The 16,927-nt window shown below is 36.1% G+C and overlaps 1 protein-coding gene across 19 annotated transcripts in view; it reads left to right on the forward strand.

Moving 5' to 3' along the window:
• Window positions 1-16,927, forward strand: part of LOC5576943 (sorbin and SH3 domain-containing protein 1) — a 554,761-nt gene that overhangs the window by 330,418 nt on the left and 207,416 nt on the right. For 18 of the 19 annotated variants that reach the window (XM_021841007.1, XM_021841001.1, XM_021841008.1 and 15 more), the window contains 3 exons: window positions 13,430-13,645; window positions 13,768-13,913; window positions 14,316-14,388. The exons of the other annotated variant lie outside the window; for it this stretch is intronic. In XM_021841007.1, coding sequence (XP_021696699.1) covers window positions 13,836-13,913; window positions 14,316-14,388 — 151 coding nt within the window. In that variant the 5' untranslated portion in view covers window positions 13,430-13,645; window positions 13,768-13,835. The remainder of the gene's footprint in view (window positions 1-13,429; window positions 13,646-13,767; window positions 13,914-14,315; window positions 14,389-16,927) is intronic. 19 annotated transcript variants of the gene reach the window in all.

A 16,927-nucleotide genomic window follows, 5' to 3' on the forward strand; every position in this document is an offset into this window, starting at 1 on the left:
AACATTTTCCAAGCATTTGGAATAACGAATTATAAATTTACTGTACTGTGTGCCGACATCGAAATCTCAGACTTCACCATCGTTTGTTCGATTTTTATATAAGGGAAAAATCACAAATCAGTTAAATTTTAAAATGATGACCCCTGGATCCTTTAATTTACAAATCAGGCCCTGACTCGACAAAGTCTTCAAAAACCATGAACGGAAAATATTCAATAGTATATTTCAAATCATAAAGACAAAATTGAATTCACAGCAAAAGCACTTCAATCTTCAACCCAGAGAAAATCAACAATACTTTGACAAGTAATTCTAACGGGATAGGATAAAATTTCCTACAAGTTTTTGCCCCAATACCTGTCAGCACTCAGAAAGTTTTCCCTGCTCAAGAAAAATGAACGAGCGAAAGGTAAGCAAACCTTATCTTCCCGGGACTTTTCCGGCCCAAGTGTTTGAGTTTTCCATCAAAATCTCCCCATCTTCTGCTGCTGCTACTACTACTGCTGGATCGGAGGAAACCGGATGGATTTGCAGCACTGTCTCGAAGCAGGATATGTCAAGGACGACGGCGCAAACCACCTCCCAAACAAATTATTTTAAGAATGTTTAGTTTTCGTCCTACACTTTTCCGGAGCAGCTCGTTCACCGGAAAAGCAAACACACTCACACTTAGCGGGTTCCGGTCGGTCCGTCGTACTTCTTCGCTTGGAGTGAGGGCCAATCTCAAGAAAAGGTAGTGCGAGGCGAAGAAAAAGTTCTACCTTATTTCGCTACTGGCCACCCGAAAACTACTTCGTACATCTTAGTTTGGTTAGGCAAGAAGCTGGCACTTCTTGAAATAGTCACGTCCCGGGAAGCGTTAAACTTCTCGTGAATACTTTGGGGCGGATATGTGCCAAATGTGTGGAAATGGGAAGCTTATCACAATGTCGAATCCCGTTCAGTGGTTTGGTTTTTCCTCCGGAAGGAAACGGAGAATAGTTGTTTGTGTTTTAGCCGCATAGGTGGACTGTCAGAAGGAAGGGACGTTGTGCTTGCAGGCTGATGGGAAAAGTTTGCAGCTCTTATTTTTAGAGAATCTAGATTAACTTTTCCAATTCCGAACAAAAAATCGTTTGATTTTCGGGTTTACAGATTTGATGGTTGCAAAGTCTCATTTGTTGGATTGAATGCAACATTGTTTTGTCTGACATATTGTCCAGATAAGACTTACATAAAGTACTTATCACAATTTTTTCCTGAAGTAAAAAGCACTGTTTTGAATAATTGAGCTGTCAAAAAAATGTAAAGAATGTCGGATTGAAGGCTATAGTACCTTGATGTAAATATTAACATGGGGTTATTGAAAGGTGGAAGAAGCACCATGATGAACACTTAAATTGAGAGCACCAAATTTAATTATATCTGATCCTTGTTTCAACCCATTGCTTGGATTGGGACACATTGTTTTGATTCCGACCCGTTAGCGAAAGCTAACAGTGGACACTGTCTTGGAAAAAACCCTCTTAGAATGTCTCGTCGATTATTCATTGAATATGGCTGCTACCACAAATAAAAGGAAGGGTGGATCTCTGAATTCACAACTTCCTTCCGAAAAAGTGGGTTTTAAAACTGTCATCAAACAGGGCAAAAATGTATGAGAGGACATTTCTCCGGAATGCGCACTTTCTTTCAAGGGTGAAATGGTTTCTCAAGTAACTATAAGTCCCTGAAGAGATCAAAAATGGAACGATTGATTTGGTCTTCAAATCAACGTACTCACGATTCTGCTATGGAAACACTGAATAAGATAAATCACGCGACAGCTGGAAGGTTAAGCAAACCTTTATTACAATATTAAAGACATCCATCGAAAAATTCAAGTAAAAGCACAAGAACTTTGTAACCAACTTTTCCGTCACTTGTCGATGAAAGCAGGCAGGAAACTTTCCACCCATTACCATCTGGAAGAAAGCGCAAGGAGGAAAACTTTCCCTGCACTTACAAAGACATTATTCATCCGGGGCGTTCGACGGAATTTTGCGTCCGTTTTCGGGAAAGAATGAAGGCGGATAAATTCCAACCTAGTAGGTACCCGTATTTCCCACAAAAGTTGTGAATTTCCGCAAAAATTCGATTTGCCCCATATCTCGGGGTTAGCACCGGAATTTCCATCCACCTTGGCTGACTGAAACTTACTCGGTCGGTTACAAGTTTCCCGTTTGGCTTCCGCATTGCAGTAATTTCTGAGTTTTCCTGGAGATGCTTAGCTGGAGAATGCTTCTCTACTGAGGCGACCAGCATTAGTTGGAAAACGGAACGGATAACTTCGAAGGCGATGTGAAATTTATGGGCCAGTTCTTCCTGAGGAATCTTAAAGTTTGGACATGGGCGTTGCCAGCGAGGGACAGCCGTTGGTCGACGGAAAAAAATAAACTAGTTAGCTGCGAAGGTTGGTATTCGTATTCAATTTAATATTCATGCAAGAAATGATGCAATTGAACTGTCAAATATCATTCAAAGATTTCATTAGCAAGCCAGTATTGCAAGGATTCTGGTGAAAATTGCTATTAGGAAATTCGCCACAATTCTGTCAGGGACCTTACTCACAGAACTGAACAAGGTATTTCAAAATAAATTCATTCATGAAGAATGAACGATGGATTCTTGATTTATTATCCTGAAGATATTTGAAACTTCTACGGAGATCTCTCAGTGATTAATCTAGTTATTTCATCATTCTTACATTTCAGAACTCTACCAGGAAATCTCCCATTAATTTATTAAATGATTTCCGTGGAACTTTTTATACATTTATGAAGAACATTATCCAAAGATTTCTCCAAAACTTTCATCTGGACAAATTTTCTTCCAAAAGACACGAAAATTAACTAGTTCATTCATTTCGCATCATCCAGGAATCACATCACTTCTATCAGAAAATTCTCCAGGAGTACCTCAAGAAATACACTAACAGAAATTTCCCCGGAATTTTACCAGGACTTTTGATTTAGGATTCCTCTTAAATCCCTCCAACAAAACTTCACGAATTCCTTAACAAATTCTTTCAGGATTCTTTTCCTGCGATTTCACTAGCAATTCCTCTAGATTGCTCAAGAAATCCTTCCCAAAAGAAATACTATAGGAATTCCATAAATAATTCTACCAGAAATTCAAAAATCTTCCGGTGATTTCCCTAAGAATTCCACTTCAGATTCCTCCAAAAAATTCTTCAGCAATTAATACAAACATTCTTCCAGGGATTGCTTCAGGGATTTCAACACGATTTTTTCAAGAAATTCCTACAAAAATACATGCACAGATTTCCTCCAGGAGTTCTTACAATGATTCTTACAAAATTTATTCAAGGATTCATCAAGGAATTGCTCATGAGATTTCACCAAGAATTCCTCCAACGATTTCACCGGGAAGCCTTTAATGATTTCACTAGTAATACTGCAACCAAATTCACCAAATTTCCTCCACGGGATTCCCTCAGTAACTTCTTTAGAGATTCTGTTGGAAATTTTTTGGACACGGTTACCTTCGAGGATTCTTCTATGGAATCTTCAATAAATTCGTTTATGAACTCCTCTAATTTTATCTTCAAAGATTCTTCCTGGTATCCCGGAATTGACCCTACGAGGCATTCGTCTTAGGATTTCACCAGGAATTACTTCAAGAATATACCAGAAATTCCTCCGAGGATTCCTGAGGTAATTGATCCATCAATCCCTTCTTGTATTTCTTGCAGAAATTTGCCAAGGAATCCACTAATTCCAGGAGGAATCTCTTAAATTCCCTAGAAAAACCCCTGGAAGAAACTTCTGGGTGAATCCCTTAATAAATTCCGGGAGGAATCCGTAGTAAATAGCCTGATAGAACTCAGAATAATCCTAGAGGAATTCTTGATAACAAGTTTTAGGAAAATTCCCGATAAAATCCCTGACAGAACTTCTGATAAAATCTCAGAAGGAGTTATTGATGGCATACCAGGATGATTCCATAATGACATCTTAGAAGTATTCCTAATGGAATACTTGGAAGAACTTCTGATGGAATACTCCGAAAAACTTCTGATGTTATCCCTGGAGGAATTACTGATGGAATCCCTAGGGATACTTTTGATAGAATTCATGTACGAACTCCAGGAAGGAACTCCTTATGGAAACCCTGGAGGAACTCTTGATGAAATCCCTAGAAGAATTTCTGATGGAATCCCTAGAGAAATTCTTGCTGAAATCACTAAACGAACTTCTGATGTAATCCCTGACGGAACTCCTAAAATTAAGAAGTTACCAGAAACTCCGCCAAGGATTTCTGAAGGAATTTATCCATCAATCCCTTCCAACATTTCTTGCAGAAATTTGCCAAGGAATCCACTAATATCTGGAGGAATCTCTTGAATTTACTACAAAAACCTCTGGACGAAACTTCTGGGTGACTCCCATAATAAATTTCAAGAGGAATCCGTAGTAAATAGCCTGATGGAACTCAGGATAACCCTAGAGAAATTCCTAGAATAAACCTAGAAAAATCGCGATGAAATCCCTGACAGATCTTTTGATAAAATCTCAGAATGTGTTAATGATGGCATCCCAGGAAGTTTTCATAATGGAATCTTAGGAGTATTCTTAATGGAATCCATGGAAGAACTTCTGATGGAGTCCCCGCAGAAAAACCTTATGAAATCTATAGCAGAATTCCTGACGAAATCCCTAGAGAAACTTTTGATAGAATTCCTGTAGGCACTTCAGGTAGAATCTGAATTAAAATTCCTTATGGAACCCCTGGAGGAACTCCTGGCGAAATCCCTAGAAGAACTTCTGATGGAACCACTGGAGAAACTCTTGCTGTAATGACTAAAAGAACATCTGATGTAATCCCTGAATATACTCTTGACGGGTTGATTTCTGGCCTCAATTGCCACCGATCAAATGTTTCGATTTTTTCCAATCAGTCCAAACCCGTGATCTTGTAAAGAAATTGAATTGGCTTACTCTAATAGAATGAAGAAGGTTCAGGTTCTCCATACTGTTATGTTGGATGCAAAAGTTTTGAGTAGTTCCGAACCTTTTTAAAGCTTCTTTACGCTCTGCTTACGTCTCGCGGACCACTATAATTTGATGTTATCGAAATGAAGTTTGCACAGATCTCACTATAAATCAAGAGTTATTTATTGGTAGGCTACCCAAACGTCACGCATATTATCTATCGTAGAAACCAAGATCATCTTGATCCACTGAGTTCACTTGTAGTTTTACCAGGAGTTTACTCAACATCTTTTAGGGGTTCCATAAGAAACTTTCAAAAAGCACTTATCAAAATCTAACAAACAAATCAGGCACGGGGTGTATGGGAGAACAATATTTTCACAAAAAATAGGCATCGCTAAATCTTTCACCATCCGAAAATATAGGGTTTTAGCTTTTATTCCCCAAAAAAATCCACCGAGGGATCCCGAATATTTTTTTCTAATTTAAATGTTTGTTCTGTACAGTACATTATTTTTGAATATAGTCTTGATAAAAGGCAGTTTAATTTCACTCAAGCTCGATGAAAGCTTAAATTTCAAATGAGAGTGGATAGATCAAAGATATATGAGGTTGCATGTCGTTATAGACAAAACTGTCCTATTAAAAAATGTTCGGGATCCCTCGGTGGATTTTTTTGGGGAACACGCCAAATGAAAGCTGAAACCCTGTATTCTCGAATGGTGAAAGATTTGGCGACGCCTATTTTTTGTGATAAACCTTCCCTATATACACGCCGTGCAGGTAGTTGAGAATCCAGCGAGTAATCTAAGATATTCACTGGGGTACGAACGGCTTGCACTAAAATATAGTTTCACCAATCGAGTTGAAATTTTGCATAGTTGTTATGGGACCTTAATGCAATCTAAAAAAAAGGACTGAAACGAGAATCTAAATTTTGTCCCACACTATTGTCCATACTTTTAACGTGAATTCCTCCTTGAGGTCAGCCATTCCTTCTATGCCTACTTTTTATACACAAATTTATTCTGGAATATGTTCCCGGGACTAATCAAAAAAACAACTGAACCTTCAAAAAGTTCAAAGTTTTTCCTAGCGGTTCGTGCTTCTGTCAAATTCTATCCTAAGATATGCTAATTTGAAAGAATTGATTGAGAAAAAATAAAATTTTAATATAAATTCTTTCGCGAAGATCATCGAAAGTTTTCCAGAAATGTTATCGAAATACATCACAAATTACGCTTATATTTTTATACGGAAATTCTGCTTTCCCCTGATTATACAAGAATTATCTACGTTTCTGCCCAGATTTTTCAAGAATTATCAATGAAAAGTGTTTTTAAAATGTCTCTTGCCTTGGAATCCCCAGAGGAAATTTATTGAAGAACCCCAGGAATACTTTTGCTTCCAAGATCAACTTAGCGGTTAAAGAATTTGTGAAGAAACATTTAGAATTATTAAGATATTCAAAAAGAAGCAGTAAGAATAATAATCTTCCTCAAAACATTTCTTTGGAAAAGGTTTTATCAACATTCTGGAATTGAACATTTGTGCAATTCCAGGGCGAAATTCTTAGAGGCTTTCTGGCAGAACTCTGGGGAGTCCAGAAGTTAAGATCGGAATTCTGAGAGATGTCAAGGTTAATTTCTCAAAAATATTCTGATGTAGGAGAAACAACAAAATTTTGAAGCTAGTAGAAACAACAGATAGGCAACAGAAGATAAGTTATTATTATTATTATTTATTAACGACACTTAAGCCTCGTCAGGGCATTCGTGTCGGAAAAGATAAGTGATTATTTATAATCTCCAATAGAATACTGTTTAGAAATTACCCTAGATATCAATCAGAACTCAGTCCTTGATTTCTGTACTTCCCAGAATTCTAGCAGAAAGCCTCTAAGAATTCCACCCTGGAATTGCACAAACCAACTACAACAGAAAAAAAAACGCAAAAATTGTATAAATTTCGAAAAATGGCAAAATTTGTATACGTACGGCTGAAAATCAATAAGGAATTCTTGAACAATTTTGCAAAGTAATGCAAAAATTTCCTTCAAGATTTGATTTCAGTTAAAACGTACGTCACGAATTATACCATTAAACATCCTTGGCAATGTTTTAAAAAAATATCGTCAATATTTTTGCGTTCAACTTTTACAGTTCAATGAATAAAATAGTCTTTTCAAAAAAGTCTGTTTGTGATTTCTGTAAGAAGGTAAAAATTTGTATCTACATCAATCTGTTCGCAATACTATCATGAAACTTCTAAGTTCATGATAAACATTTCCTAAGATGTTAAAACCAAATATCGTCAGTAAAATTTCTATCCGTTTTTACGCCAATGATTGTCTTTCAGAAAAGGAGAAGAAAGAGAACAACAATTTTTGCAAAAAAAAAAATCTTAAAAAAACTACTAACGCTTTTTTGTGAGGCACCTATGTATTCAGGAATTTTGCCATAAAGTATCCAAAATTCTGCAGTGAGTTCTTGAATTTTCCGACAAGAAATTAGTAAATACGCGTTTCTCTAGAAATCTAATATAAATTGTATATGGATATGGATTCGTAGAGTAATTTGCAAAGAAATCGCAACAAATGGAGGTATTCCTGGAGTAGCTTTTCAACCAAAAATAGAGACTGGATGAATTTCTAGAACTTGAAAGAATGACATTTCTTTAAAAATAACTAGAAGAATCGTACTATTTGAAGAAAAAAAAAATCACTTGAAACTATTTGCATGAATCTATGGTGAAGACATCATAGGACAAACAATAATTTAATTCTCTGAAGAAGTGCTTGAACTAATTGCTAGAGAAGCTTTTGAGAATGAATGAACGGAAGAATGATTGGAGGAACAGTTGGAAATATTCTGCAATAAACATTAAAGGAATGTTTGATTATTTTTATTTTTCTTACGTAGATATTTTTAAGAAATTTTTAAATATTATATTCGAGAGAGTTTTGAAGGAAAAAAGGTAGCAACATCAAATTGATTTTTAGAGAAATATAAATAATTTTCTATGAAAAACATGCAGATGGGTTTACGGAAAACTTATCTGAGAAATCGCTAAGAACATTTTCACTATTAAATCCTTTTCAATTGCTTATAACAATCTTGTGGAATCTTAGAATAAGACCTGGCAGAATCATTTGATGTTTTTTTACATGAAGTCCTGGATAATTTGTGCTGCGATTGTTTAAATAAATCCTTGAAAATTTTCCGAGAGATTTTCTGAAAAATTTGCTAAAGGAAGCTGCAGAGAAATTTTAGGCAGAATCTCGAGAGAAAAGCTGGAAAAACTGGTGGTGAACTCTCTAAGAAATTTATGTAAAGAATTTTTGCTTGATGGTCTTGAATTTCGATGAAATTCCTAGAATTTCTTGTAATATATCTGGATAAATCCTCAGTAGTTGCATAAAATCCTAAACAAATTACTTTTGAACAATGGTTTACATGCATGCCCTGATTCGCTACTCGCCACATAGTAACGCACATGCGCTAGTGTCTATGCACGAAAAATCGCTAAAGAGTAACGCGAAAAATATTTGTGTGGCGAAAAGCATTTAACGAATTATTTCTCGAAATTGGAAACTGTTTTAGAAAAAAATATTTGGTACTGGTTGTACGTGTTGATAATGACTATCACGCTTACCAAATATTTTTTTCGATTAATGCTTTTATTTACGAGAAATCTGAAGTTAGATGCCGTTCCCTATACAAAATAAAACGAGAAAACTTCTGCTGATCAACTGTGGACAAGAGCAAAGCAGGTAATCCATTGGATGTAATTTTAAACTAACAATTGAAATGTGTATGTAATAAGTCCGTTGAGGACCTTCTTGTAGAAATGTTTAAAATAATTTTAGATCAGAATAGAGAAACTTCAGTAAAAATCTGTTGAATATTAACTACTTATTCCGGGAATGATTTTCTTTGGAACTTCCAGAAGGAACTCAGTAAACACTGGTAAATTAGTTTATGTTCAGCACTGAAAAAGTACGGAAATATATAATTCCGCACCAGTCAAGATGAATAAGCCTCATGTTAAAGCCACAAACAGTACACAAATTCTCCATCAAACCAGCAACACAGTCTACTCACCTGTTCATCATTGCTAACTCAATACTCATACAACATACGTGAAATACACAATACATTAGATACTCAGCTAACTGAGATTTTGCATTATATAGCATTAATTCTCTGACAGTTATAGAAGGTTCTGCGGTATTAATTAGCAGTATAACAGTTGAACCACAACACATTGTTGCATACAACATTGTATGCAATACGGTGGGGAAGAGTGGAGTATAAACCGGACAAGAAATATCATGTACAATTACTCTGAAATAAATTGTGGAATCAAACGTAACTCTCTGGTTATAATTTCCGCAGGAACACAACTCAAAATTAATTTGAGAGAATCTAGGAAACCGGGGAAATCTGCTTAGAATTTTGACGAATGCCAAACATGCTAAAGTACATGATAAAATTTTCTATGAATATCTTGGACAGTATTGGTATACTTACACTCAAAACTTAATCAATGAACTCTCGCTCAATAGAAAAAGTCATTTCACCTCGTCTCGCGAATCTGATTTTCATGCAACATGATTCTTCATCATGCTTATACCGACAACAAAGATGCTGTCACAAAATCCGTTGTAAATTCCTCTAAATCTAACGCTGTTGCTAACGCCAGAAAGCTTTATTGTAATTCTGTCTGAAAAACATGAAATCATCGGTTGTCTAACCGTTGAGTTGCGTGAACGACATCACATGCGTGTATGATCTCAAGCATGGGATATGGAGATTTGAATTTTGTTTTTGAATAATGGTACGATAGTATGAAAAAAAACCATGTGAGCGCAAGTTTGACTTAAAATCTTTAATAACAGAATGCTATTGAACGGATTTTGTCATTTATTGTGCAGATTAAAAAATATATATACAAATTTTTAAGTAGGTGCCTATTTCAAAATTAAAAAAGTGAAACCAGGAATTCATCACGAGTCTACCCCATTACTCCGAATGCCATTTCCCCGAATGCCGTCACCCTGAATTCCATTACCCCGAAGTCCATCACCCCGAATGCCATTTCCCCGAATTTACAATTATCTTAAGATAAAGATGAATCGAAGCCAAAGTTCAAATTTTCAAAAGCACAGATCTGGAGAACCAATCATCCGTTTGAGCTGTAAACCTAATCGATTGGTCACCACCAACGAGTGCCAATCGTTTAAGTTTCAGCTTGAACGGATGTTTAGTTCTCCAGATTCGTGCTCTTGAAAATTTAAAGCTTGGTTTCGATTCATCTTCACCTTAACATGATGATATTGATGACATTTCCCCATGATATTGGAATTTGGGGAAATGTCATTCGGGGTGATGGGTAGTTCGGGGATTTGGAATTCGGGGTAATGGGATTTGGGGTAATAAGGTAGAATCATTCGTCACGTGTATTGATTATTAATGAAAAACGACACTTAACTACAATGGCTTCACGGGGCCTCTGAGTTGTCTCCACGGTCCGTAGACCACCGGTTAAGAAGCCCTGGTTTAGGGTAAACACAAGAAAGGAATACAGTAGTACCTCGATATAACGTAACTCGATTTTTATTTTCGTTACGTTATATCGAGGTTACGTTATATCGAAGCAAAATATTTTTTTTTCTTAATTCCGTTCAATATGTATTTTTTGACAAAGAATGGGTCTTGAATTGATATTATTGACCTAGCAGGCATTTTCAGTCTTTCCTACATAGTTGTTCGATTTTTTTCCGTGTCTATTTTTTTTATATTTTTCTTTTCATTTTCATTTTTTTTTATTTTTACGTCTCTATTACAATGATCCTTAGGAATTTTTTTCAGGAAAAATCTTTAAAGGAATCCTTGAATACTCGGAGAATCTCTGAAATAAATTCATAAATGAGATCTTTCAGAAACCTTTAAACAAACTAATGTGGAGCAGTCCATGAATATTTTTAGCAGGCAATTATGGAAATTCAATAATTTTGCTATTACGAGCTTGTGGTAAAATTCTAAAAATAAATTCTTTGGTAATTTCTTGACCGAATTTTAGAATGAATGTCCCAAGAACACATGACTTTTTTCAGAATTCATGAAGAAGTCACTAGAACCAAAGAACGCTCCAATAAAAACAAGAACTATCCTTGAGGGGTTTTCAGGAAAAGTTTCTGAATCAATACGTGGTGGAATTATCGGCAGTATTGTAGGAGAATTCTCTGGAGTAACGAGGGAACTGGCTCAGTTTTTGATTGAACTCCTGAATATATTTTTGTAATAAAAACAATCTATAGAAAAATTACTTTGTGTAATTTTTGATCAAAGGTACAGTAAAATTCAAAGATATATTTAAAAAAACACTATTGGAGAAATTCACAATCATTGAATTTAAAAGGCATAGAATCCGGAATTCCTTAGACATGTTCTGGAGAAATTCCTGGAGGAATATTTGAACCATTTTTTGTTGAAATTCAATGAGAACATTCTGAAGAAATTCCTTAATTAATTCTTAAGACGGAAATCCGTTAAGTTTATATTGAGCAAACCGACCCGGCGACACACAAGTGTAATCTGAATTTGATGTAGTCTTTTTGACTGCAAAGTTTAAATAAAAAATCATAAAAGTTTTCGTAGAAAATTGAAGTGAGTAGCAGGCTTGGATCCAGTTGGAGCGTAAATGCAGCAAAAATAAAGAACAATGATGTAAGCATATGTACAGCAATGACAAAATGTTGTTCTTAACATTGAGCTTATAGCTCACTCGATATTATGACTGTATTAAGCGTTTAAACGCTTGCATTGCTTTGAATTATTATTGGTTGGTGTTTGAAACTTGAAAAATGTTTATTCTAGCTCATAAATCATGTTTTTATTAAAAAATTGAAAAATAAATGGGTGCTAAAAAAAGTTACGTTATATCGAGGTAAAAATGACGTTATATCGAGTTACGTTATAAAGAGGTTACGTTATATCGAGGTATTACTGTACATGAATTGTCGAAAATTGTCATATTGTCAGAGGCATTGTTATATAATGCCTTTAAGGTGAAGATGAACCGTAGTCATACCTCAAATTTTCAAGTACGCACATCTGGAGAACCAGACGTTCATTTGAACTTAAAACTCGCTGGTGGTGACAAATCGATCAAATTTTTAGCGTAAATGGTTAGCTGGTTCTCCAGATTTGTGCATTTGAAATTTTGAGGTATGGCTTCGATTCATCTTTACCTCAACGCCCACCGGCAGACAATTAATCGTTCCATAAAAAAATATAAAATTTCCATAAAAATTCAAAATTTGCCAGTAAATAAACAAGGGTAAAATCAACAGAAAAGTTAAAAATTTACATAAAAAAATAAAGAAGTGCATAGAAAAAACAAAATTTTCCATAAATAAAAAATTTTTGAGCAATAAATAGATTCAAAAGTGCAGTAGAATCGACAAAAATTTCACTAAAAAATATCGAATTTTACATTTAAAAACCTCAAAATGTCCCTATTTTCTTCACAAAAAGCAAGAAATAATTATAAATTTTCCACAAAAAAGCCAAAATTTGCAATAAATAATTAATAATTCGCCCACAATAAATCAAAAATTTCCATTCAAAAAATCAAAAAGAGCAATAGCAGTAAATGCAAAGTTGCAATAAACAAACCCAACTGAGCAACTCAAAATGACAATCAATACATGAAAATGTTGTAGAAAATTCCAATATTTAAGTAAAACTTCCCATAAAAATAACGTAATCTTCCAATAATGAGTAATAATGTGTGTAATGGATTTCATAAATTTTCAGTCAAACTGAAGCATTGTTTTCACAATTGGAGCTAATTAGTCGTCGTATGTAGATGTAGTATTTGCATTTTAGAGTTCGATAATTAATTACGTAAGAATTTAGTGGAGGGGAGAGCTGTGAGATTGGCCGGGTTTAAAAAAATATTTCCTGTCAAATAGAAAAAAAATAGGGACATTTTGAGGTTTTTAAATGTAAAATTCGATATTTTTTAGTGAAATTTTTGTCGATTCTACTGCACTTTTGAATCCATTTATTGCTCAAAATTTTTTTATTTATGGAAAATTTTGTTTTTTCTATGCACTTCTTTATTTTTTTATGTAAATTTTTAACTTTTCTGTTGATTTTACCCTTGTTTATTTGCTGGCAAATTTTGCATTTTTTATGGAAATTTTATATTTTTTTATGGGACGTTAATATTTTAGCCAACGCCCACCCGCTGTAAGAAATCCTGACTACGCCCATGAGTACAGTTATGGCCTTCACCAGTCATCCCTCTTCCAACAAAAGAGTGAGAAAGTGAGAAAAACGTGTGAACTCTATCAAATTCTCGCATCATCCCGCTCCAAGTTTTTTTCTCTTCCGTTGTCGAACGCTAAAGCGTAATTAATTTTACATTTTCGAACCCACCTTCAGATGGCAAAGTTAGCCAGCAGGTGAACGCGTTCGAATCTTCAGGCAGTGCCAGCCAACAACAGCAACAGCAGCATCAGCAGCAGTCCAATGTGTTCCAGACTTCGACAAGCAGAACAACTGTTACTCAACAGCATCAACAGCAACAGCACCAGCAGCAACACCAGTACCAAAGGACCAGCAGTGGAACCCGGTTGGGTGGAAGGACATCGGACATAAGTACTTATTACCACCGTCGAAAAATACATCCTTTCGAATGGAAGCACGTTTTTAACACAATATGCACGATTTCCACACCGTGGCGTTTTTTTTTTGTTTTCCTTGAATTTCTTCCCGTACAGGTACCCCAGTTAAGATCGAGTATCTCAGTGAGCCGGAATCAACTACGGAAAGTCCCCGGTGGGCGGCGATGGCACAGCTGTCGCCAAAGAAATTGGACGGAATTGGACCAACCACGCGGGAAGGGATGCCGCTCACACTGAGATCTGTAAGTGTTGAGATAAAAGTCCCATATGACGTTAATTTTGGTTGTTCTGTGCGTTGAATTGGTTTGCATTTTACGAGACAATTATACAGAGGCTAATTACAAGGTCTAATTGTCTCCTGAGCTGATGTGTCGAATAATGCCAACACTTGGCGTTCTCCTGAAATAACTTACGGTAACATTTTAGGAAGTATCTATATGAATCTTTTATACAACTTTTCTATGCTACATTTTTCAATCCTCATGATATTATAAACAGTGAGAGCCGATTTCCCGTTGAATAGTTTTTTATTTGTTAAATTCGATTTGAAGATAACGTACAGAACTACCAGAAAAATGTTATTCGATTTAACATACAGGACAATGGATACATCCAAAGCAATAATTTATCATTTTAACCAACAGGAAATCGACGAGAACAACCAAGCCAAATGGTACAAGAAGATGTACCAAACCCTTCACAAAGCACAAAATGACGGTAAATATAACTGTGGTTTGAAGAGAAATCAACCACTAATATCTTCTGTTTCTGAATTTGTATGTAATCAAAATCGAGAAGATTACCACTTTTACATTTCCCCGCGTCATCGAGGTACCTATCCGTCTCTTTATCCCAAGCTTTTCCCCAGTTGAAATCAAAGATTTCACCGCCTTTCGAACTCATTGCTCCATCCGAGAAGGTTACCAACAACTTAGCTAGCAAACACAAATTCTTGCGAGAACGATTTCTTCCCTGTGGGGCCGTGAACTTCAAAGCACCGCCAGAAAGCTTTCAGCGAGTTAACAAACCAATCAATTACATAAGTTCGAAACCGTTCATCAGCATTAAGCCAGCAGCAATCAATTATTTAAATTTCAGCGCAAAACAGCTGCCAAAAGCTAACGAAACCACAATTCAACAGCAGCGCGACAAACTCAAACTGCAACTTCGGGATGCTGCGGGATGTAACTTTACTACAATCATCAAGGAATCGAGCGAACCTAATTAAAATACAGTGGAACGACACCAGGGTTAACAGATAAAAGATTGACTTTCTAAGTGGAATGGGTTTGGCTTTGGTAAACCAAATTGGTACCGTATAATGGGGCATCGGAATGGCCTACTCCATTTGAAGAAAATAACGTTCAAAATTAACAGCAATTTTTCTGTTCCAAACTGTAAATTATTCGACGAAAAGGCAATCATAAATTTTCATGTAGACTTTCATGATTTTAAACGAAAAAAACTGCTTTTGAAAATTCTTCAAGCTTCCTCAAATTATGTGCATCGGTGATCAACTTCACCCGAATAGACAGAAGCATTTTTCGAAATGTCTACAAATTTCGGTTCAGATTCATATATAACATCCATAAGGCTCAACAACAATCTAGCTACAGCAATTTCAAACACATCTCATCAAAAACGTCCGTGACGCTCAACCTCTGAAACAATTCTTATCCAATGAAGCAATGTGCAACGTTCACCCATAACTCTTCCACCCTAGAACCCAAATAGCAAAGCGAGGTTACCGAACCGCAACCGGAATCCCAACCGAACGACGACGACAACGGCATCATCATCATCATCCATTCGAGCGTAAAATGTCTAACATGTTTTCAATTGTTGTTTGATTTCGTTTCGCATAGCTTCTCTTCTTCGGTGGAAAAAGGGATAAGATCTACTCCACTTGGGTCTCGCAGCATCTCTTATACCTTTTTCATCATTCTTCCTTCAAATTTAATTTGGGGAAAAAGTTTATTTTTCTTCTTCTGAACCCTCCTCACCGCGCGTGCTTTCACCAGTAGCTTTAGCACGAAACCAAACTCCCCGGATGGGGATCTGAGCTTTTTCTCGGCAGCTCGGAATCCGAAGCAGAACGCGCGTTTCTCTTCCGAGGAATGGCCCAAAGCAGTCGTCACCACCAGCAGGGCGAGTGGATCTTTGGCAGGCAGCATATTTCCTTCGATGCACGGTTCAGGGTGGTGGTTCTCAATTGAAACTGTGGCTGTGTCCTGTGCGCTGTTCAGGTGTTCATTGTAGTACAGCTTCCACATTTCAATAGCGTCACGATTATTATCGGATGCTGCTTCTAGCAACAATTTTGGGATTGTCACAGTTATTACTACCATGGGTATTTGGTTTTAACTCTGTTAATCTTAGATCACATCTTAGAAAGTCACAAAAATAATTTGGGGCATATATTGCCTTGAAGAAAAAGGGCAGCGATGAACAAGGCTTTGGCTGAAAATCTCACCAATCAAGAGTTTCCATATTCTGTGCAACCAAACCAATCTATCTTGATGGTTACGTGACACGACATCTATTCTAACAGGATTTGATGTGAGCACTCACAAAAGCTCATCACCCTGCTGCGTGTTTTGAACTTCTAGATTAATTTGGTAAAAATCACTGCATGAATCCCTTTGTTTTATTTTGCTGAAAATATTTCTGAAATATTAAATGATGGATTTCATTTAAAAAAATCTGTGGAGGAATTATTGAAGAAGATTATAGAAAGATTCGTAAAGATCTTCACTTGTAACAAAAAGCTCCAAATGACTTTGCCATACTTCAAAATTGCTGTAAACTTCCTTGAAAAGATTTTCGGTGGAATTTTTGAAGGAAACCTAAAAATATTTCAAGCAGAATTCCTGCCGATAAGCCAGAAGAGTAAAGGGTGTATGGAATCAAATTGTGACACACACAAATATTTGGCAAACTTCGCACGTTCAACCAATCATCTTCAAACTTTCAGGGAGTAAAAAAAACATGTTATGAAGATTTTCCCATGTTTGTTTTATTCAATTTCAATTCAATATCCAAATGCATGAAATTTTTTCTTCACTCTACTCATTAGGCCCTGTACAACACCTGGACCAATTTTTTTTTTTTTGCGTGGCAGTCCATGTTTTCATCATATTTTACTCTGATTTCACTTCTTTAGGATGCTTGCGAAGTGCCTGCTTCATGCTTCGAGTGGATCTTTGGCAGGCAGCATATTTCCTTCGATGCACGGTTCAGGGTAGTGGTTCTCAAT

This window comes from Aedes aegypti, chromosome 2 (genome assembly GCF_002204515.2).
Source record: "Aedes aegypti strain LVP_AGWG chromosome 2, AaegL5.0 Primary Assembly, whole genome shotgun sequence".
NCBI lineage: Eukaryota > Metazoa > Arthropoda > Insecta > Diptera > Culicidae > Aedes > Aedes aegypti.